At 37.4% G+C, this 7,278-nt stretch overlaps 1 protein-coding gene across 1 annotated transcript; it reads right to left on the bottom strand.

Moving 5' to 3' along the window:
• Positions 1 to 335: 335 nt before the first annotated feature.
• Positions 336 to 1,916, bottom strand: LOC138875935 (uncharacterized). The gene is made up of 3 exons (XM_070154815.1): positions 1,062 to 1,916; positions 422 to 897; positions 336 to 351 (listed from the first exon to the last, which is right to left on the bottom strand). The coding sequence occupies exons 1-3, from the start codon at positions 1,914 to 1,916 to the stop codon at positions 336 to 338; spliced, it is 1,347 nt and encodes a 448-aa protein (XP_070010916.1).
• Positions 1,917 to 7,278: the final 5,362 nt, after the last annotated feature.

The following is a 7,278-nucleotide window of genomic DNA, read 5'->3' as shown; positions in this document are numbered from 1 at the left end:
TAATCAATGCAAATTCTCCACCCGGTGACAGTTCTTGTAGGGATTAAATCATTATTCTCATTAACTACTATAGTCATCCCCCCTTTTCTTGGGTACACATTGAACGGGGCTTACCCATTTGCTATCTGAGATAGGAAACACAATACCTGCATCAAGCCACTTAATCACTTCTTTTCTTACCACCTCTTTCATGATTGGATTGAGTCGGCGTTGTTGCTCTACACTGGGCTTGTGTCCGTCCTCCATGAGGATTTTGTGCATGAAAAGGGCTGGACTAATGACCTTAATGTCAGACATCGTCCACCCAAGTGCTCGCTTGTTCTCACGTAGCACTCTCAACGGCTTTTCTTCCTGCAATTTAGACAAGTCAGAAGAAACAATAACGGGTAAAGTGTCAGAGTCACCCAAATAAGCATATTACAGGTGAGGTGGAAGAGGTTTAAGCTCTAATTTTAGGGCTTCCTCAATTGATGGCTTTGGAGGAGGTCCATCTGGCCTATTCAAAGGCTCAAAGGGGTGAATCCCTTGCATGTACGCACAAGATGTATCAAGGATGTGCATAATCTCCTCAACCTCCTTATCAGTCCCCAGGCTATCAAGCAACATAAGTGCTTTCTCTAGAGAATCGTCTAGATATACACTCGGATCATGAATCTGCTCATCAGCCTCAACAACAGATATCATTGAGAGCTCCTCATAGTGGCGGGGAAGTTGGATTGCTTTGTAGACATTAAAAACTGCTTCCTTGTCATCTACCCTCAAAATCATCTTTCCCTCTCTCACTTTGATAATTGCATCACCAGTAGCTAAGAGAGGTCTCCCAAATATGATTGGAACCAGTTCATCAGCCTCATAATCGAGGATAATGAAATCAGCAGGGAAGATGAATTTCCCAATCTGCAGCAACACATCTTAAATCACCCCTTCAGGGTGTGCTATCGATCTATCAGCCAGCTGCAACATCACAGTAGTGGGCCTTGGAGCTCCCAGGCCCAATTGCTTGAACAAAGATAGGGGCATTAGATTTATGCTCACCCTAAATTAGAAAGAGCACGACCCACATCAATATTACCAATGCGCACAGGAATCGTGAAGCTGCCAGGATCCTTAAGCTTTTGAGGGAGCTTATTTTGGACCCTTGAAGTGCACTCCTCAATAAGTGGCACTATCTCAAATTCAGTTAATCTTCTCTTGTGAGCCACTATATCTTTTATGTACTTAGCATACTTTGGAATTTCACGAAGCACATCAACAAGTGGGATATTCAATTGAACCTGGCTCAACATAGAGAGAAATTTTCTGAACATGCTATCATCATTCTTTTTCTGCAATCTCTGGGGGAAAGGTGGTGGTGGCCTTGGGGCCTCCAATGGTTCTAGGATTTCAGTAGCATTCTTTGGCTCGTGAATCACTTTAGGGATCAACTCTCCCTCAGGTATGGGCTTGTCTTTCTTTTTCTTTGGAACTTCCTCTAGCTCCCTCCCGTTTCTAAGTGTAACTGCATTCACTTGAGGGTTCTTTTCTGTATCACTAGGAAGAGCGCCTGCAGGTCTAGTATTATGATTTGTTGCTAACTGCCCCATTTGCCTTTCAAGATTTCTGAAGTCGGTCCTGAGTTGCTGATTGTCAATCAACAACATCTTTAGCAAATCATTGGTACTTTCTTCCATTTGTTGGGGTGGTCTCTGAAACTGATTGAAACTCCCTTGGGGTCTATGCTGATTATGATTCTGCTGATTTCCACCCCATGAGAAGTTGGGATGATTCCTCCAATTTGGATTGTAGGAATTTCCATATTGTGCATGCTGATTCGGTGGACCTCTATTCTGTTGCCCCACATAATAGATGGATTCTAGATTTGTGGGGCACATATCACTCATATGACTGTCGCCACAGAGTTCGCAGCAAATAGTCATTTGTTGTACATGTTACATTGTCTGTGGCTGCTGCATTTTCATCCTAGTCATCTGATTGACCAGCTTTGCAATATCGACTCTCATGGCTGACACTTCGTCAAGCTCATGTAACCCAGCTGATTTTTGCTTAACTTCTTTTCGTGAATCACCCTCACCTTGCCAATTATTATCATTAGCAGTGAAGTTATTCAGCAAGATTTGGATTTCACTGTACAGTCTGGCCATGCAACTACCTCCACAAGATGAATCAAGATTCATCTTTGAAGCATCATATAACCCATCTACAAAAGTGTGACCCAATACCTCGTCCGTCTGGCAATGATAAGGACAGTCTATGAGCATCTTCTTGTACCTTTCCCATGCTTGACGAAGTGTCTCGCCAACTCGTTGTTCGAACCCAAGAATTTGACTCCTCAATATATTTGTTTTCTTAGTGGGAAAAAACTTGATCAAGAATTTCCTTGCCAGATCATCCCAAGTGCGGATTGAATTCGCTGGCTCCTTATTCAACCACTCCTTAGCTTCCCCGATCAGTGAAAAGGGTTAAAAGTGTTAGCCTGACATAATCCTTGGAAACGTTCGGATAATTGTAAGTGTCCGTAATTTCCAAAAAATTCTGAATGTGCCTCTGCGGGTCTTCATGAGGTAAGCCCACAAATAGCCATGTGGATTGTATCAGCTGCACCATGTATTGTTTTAGCTCAAAGTGCCCAGTGATATCAGGCTTCACAATAGCCTGAGTCATATTAGCCAGACTGGGCCTTGCGACTTCGATCACCGCACGTTCCTCATTACCTGCCATTTCAATTGGCTGTGGTTGAACTACGATGTCCAACTCTCTTTCAATTCTAGTTCTAGCGTCCACCTCCCTCCTCAATCTGTGAAGTGTTCGTTCAATTTCGAGATCAAGAGGAAGGAGATTGTTTGCGCTTCTACTTCTTCGCATTTAAGAAAAAAAAACCTGTATTAGCACAAACAAAGTGAACTAAAAATTAAAACGAATAAATAAACAATAAAAGCTCAACTCAGTCAAGTAGCTAATTTCTAAGTCCTCGACAACGACGCCAAAAACTTGTTGCGACCAAAAACACTCACGCAAGTGCACGTGATCGTCAAGTAATAGAGTAGTGAGTAGAGTATTGTTCCCACGAAGACTTATGATTAACTGTTTACTAATTCAAACTCAATTAATTTGTCTATCCAAGAGGTTCTTTTTACAAAATAGAGATGTAATTATTTTACTACCTAAACTACCAAGCAATAATCTAACTAGAGCAGTTAACCAAAAAAATAACAATTTCAAGTAACAAATAGTAGGAGAGGATATTCTAGGGTCACAGGCTAGTTAACAATCGTGTTATGTTCTTGCCTTAAAATGACTAATCGAATTATCTGGATTGTTGATTGACAGGGTTAATGTTACTTATAAGAATATGTCGAGTTCTTACTCGCCTATTCAAGTTAACTCAATGCCTATATGTCTATGGAATTAAGATTAATAAGAATGCATTTACAATTCCTGTATTTCAACCAAGCAAGGCAATTGGGTATATATCTATCCCAATTGCTAATTCGTTCCCCGAGGCCCGGGTTCAAGAACTTGCTCTATTTAATTCTATATGCAATCTAAGGTTCCCACTTTCGAGTTCAACTAAAGATTCGTAGATAGTATTTCACTGTTAGCTACTCAGCAAAATAATTAAAAGCAGAATTAAATAAACAACCCAATATGATAAACCAACTTTGTCAAATTAAAATTCAAACAACAACATTCATGTTTCACCCATGACCCTAGAACAATGGGTTTTAGCCACTCATACTAGTGTTCATCACGAATAGGTTCAATTTCATCACAAATAGCAAAAACCAAGAGAAGAAAAGAAGAACTTGATGGTCAAATCTCCTCCTTGCCTCTTGCCTCTCTATTTCTTACACTAGACTCTGAAAACCTTCCTTCAACTTCCTTGGGCGAGCTTGACTTTATATAGGTTAAGTGAGTTTTCCTCCAGATTTCCAATTCTGCCCCTAAATAACTCTTCCCGGATTTTGGACTAGCGCGACCGCGCACCTGGCCGCGCATCTGGCCGCGCTAGTTGGCTGAGATTCTGTCATGGACTCGCTAAAAGGAGCGTGGCCGCGCACCTGGGCGCGCATGTCCAGTTCTGTGTTTCATCACTTCTTTTCCTCGTCTTCAAGCGTACTCAGCTCTGAGGGGTCTTTCTTGCTCCAAAATGGTTCTAATCACAACTTTTTAAGGCATCACATAGGCTCCTCATCCTGCAAGGTATACAATTCACAATTAGAGCCTATTTTTCATCAATTAACCATATTATGATATTGGAATATAATCAAATGGGAGCATAAACAATCGCCAAATTACCTAGATTTAACCTATTATCACTTCATTCGGTGGTTGCCATGTGAATAACAAGAATACGTTATTATGGATCAATTACCTTACCTATCATGATTGTTGTTAAATTAAGAACTTCATACTGCATTATAATATGAGTATTTTATTTTCAATTCACAGCTCAGAGTACTCATTCTTACCAAACAAAAATTATGAATTCAGTGGTACGGTGTCTACATATTTGAACTTGCAGGATGTGCATGTTATATTTCAACTATAATTTAGCTTATCAGCGGACATAACCAATGCCCACATAAGATATTAAAAATTAGAATAAATAGTTTTATGCCTTGTTCTCTCTTTTCTTTTTTAAAAAAAATGGTTAACTCATTGACATTTGTCTATGACAATACATTTAAATCCTACTGGTTATAATTGAACTACCAGTTATGCGAAAGTATAACATGTTGCGACATTGGGTTATTACAACAAGTTGTAATTCAAGTTGATGATTTTCGGAAAAAATACATAGTAGTTATTTATGGAGTTAAGATTGTTATTCTTTTAATATAGCAAAAAGATCTGGGAAGAGATAATGCCGTGAATGACTACATTAGCACTTTGTTTTATATTGGATTGACTATTTACTTGTTGTAATTTCTTTTTTAGTTGATGTTCAAGTTGTAACAACATGTCTAATGATTTGCTATTCTCGATTACAAGAACCACATATGGCGGAGAAGAATACAATCAACTTAAAATTTTCAAGCATTTAGAGAAAAGGTAGTTTCCTATTGCCCGCAAAAGTTGAATACGACCTAAATACGAAGTTCATATGACTTAGAGTCAACTCATTAATTGGTCTCCCTATTCTTTTTTCGGCTAAAAATATCCACTTGCTATTTCAGTGATTGAGTTTAGAATAATGTATGTATACTTCTTTCTCCTCTATACAAAATCATTAAAAAGTAAAATAAAACTTGGCATGTGTACTGCTATAACTTGAACTTAGTGGGATCACTTCCGTGAGTAAAATACTTACCTAGCTCATCTTATGAATACCACTTCTCTCTTGATAGTTTTTCTTATACCATCTCAATTATTGAAGTTATCATCCTCTGAAACCTTCTCTACCTTACCTTATAAGTACCACATCTCTCTTTTGATAGTTTTCCTTCTCAATTACTGAAGCTATTACTTTTTCAAGTTGTAATTTGAGTCCTCTAGATATATTTTTATTGTTACTTACATTTACTTTTTTCCTTGACACGCATAACATCCGTAATATTTGTAAATGCTTAGAAAATTCCTTTCCTTCTTTTACCTTTATATTTATTATTTTTTTTGTCTATTCGGAGCTTATATTTTTATTGTTTGTGTATTAGTGTACCATTTTATCTTATTTCTTTCCCATGTTCTGTAGCTACATCTGCAGGTACAACTTATCTTTCCTCCCTCCCTCGTTTTTTCCTCCCTAGAAATACTAGAGCACATCCATATTATTGTTCAGTTCTTCTGGTGGGTTTTTATGTCTGTACTTTGTACCAGTTTTATGTCTTATAGAATAAGATCATATACACTTCTAAAGGTATTTACTTCCGATATCCTTGACACATAAAATTAACTAATGTATGTATATACTAGATACAAAGGTTTATGTTCTACACTTCTACTTGTTTATGAAATTATTTTTATTTTTGGTTAATAATCATTCATGTACAGGGTCTCGAGAAATAAGGAACAAATCAATGCCAGCTTGGAAGTGGTGTTGAGATTGATCCACGAGCACATTCAGATGATATCCCAAAATTTATGATCGGCCAAATCAAGATTTTTGACCAGCTTTCGTAAAGAAGCTTATAAGACATTGTTTTAGGACTTGTGTTTATGTAGTCGAAACTAAGTGACTCGATCGGCAGGCTACGTGAAAGGTCAAGCTCCTAAATTTTGAAGGAAAAGAATAGTAATGTAAGTTAGTAGGATAGGTATTAGACATATGATATGTGCACCAACTATTTCAACTTTACAACTTGATAATTGAATGAGGAATCATTTATTTTTTTAAAAGGCCGAATGATGATAGCCAAGATGCAAGTGTTGTCTGTGGTATTTGCAATAGATACTACATCAGATGGTGTTTAGTGATAATTACAACTCTACAGAATTTGAGAATAATAAACCTAGAATATTTCATATTTGGGATAATGAATATTCGGATTAGTCCTTTCATGTTGGGTAATGAAATATTGGTTACTTCATACAGCTTCTTTGACCATTCCAGTTGGATTCCCAAATAAATTCTCCAAAACATCATTAAAGAATAATAGTTGATTTAAATCTACAATGTTGGGCCAGTGCTCTGCACGGGCAATCCTCATCTAGTGTATATGGATTCCACATTCTGATAATACATGTCGTTGAGTAACATTGAAATTAAATTGGCAAACCCTTCAGCTAAATTTAATTACGCCCAAAGTCCTTTTGTCCTGAACACGAGTCGTGTCTTTATTTGTGGAACGTGTAAAGGAGTTTTCCTTGAGACACGTGTTTCACTCTTGGGTCCCAGGATTGATGGGTCTTGATCGCAAATGTACCTTAAAATGATGGTGGGTTACATTTGAGCTATTTTCATAGGACTCTCTCTATTATCTAATTTTTTATTAATTTCTAACAATAGTACTATTATAGTATTATTCTGTTTTATTATTGTTTGATCTGCTTTCCCTCCAGGAGTATAACTGGTCAATCCTTCTGGATTGGGCTGAATTCTTTCTGTGAATTTTAATGCTTCTTCATATACTTGATCTAGTTCTAGTTGTTTATCACTCATGAAAGAGTGATTTCCATAAAGAAATAGATGATGGAACCGAAAGTACGGTAGAAGATAACGATACTAAATTTATGAATGTTGAAATGATACAAGATGAATTTGAAGTAGACATGGCCTTAGAAAAAGCAAGGAGATTAGTTAAAGAAAATAAAAATAAGACTTTCCAATGTAAAGGATAT

This window comes from Nicotiana sylvestris, chromosome 8 (genome assembly GCF_000393655.2).
Source record: "Nicotiana sylvestris chromosome 8, ASM39365v2, whole genome shotgun sequence".
Classification (NCBI taxonomy): domain Eukaryota; kingdom Viridiplantae; phylum Streptophyta; class Magnoliopsida; order Solanales; family Solanaceae; genus Nicotiana; species Nicotiana sylvestris.
The sequence above is the reverse complement of the archived record's forward strand: the minus strand, read 5'-3'. Positions and strand labels throughout refer to the sequence as shown.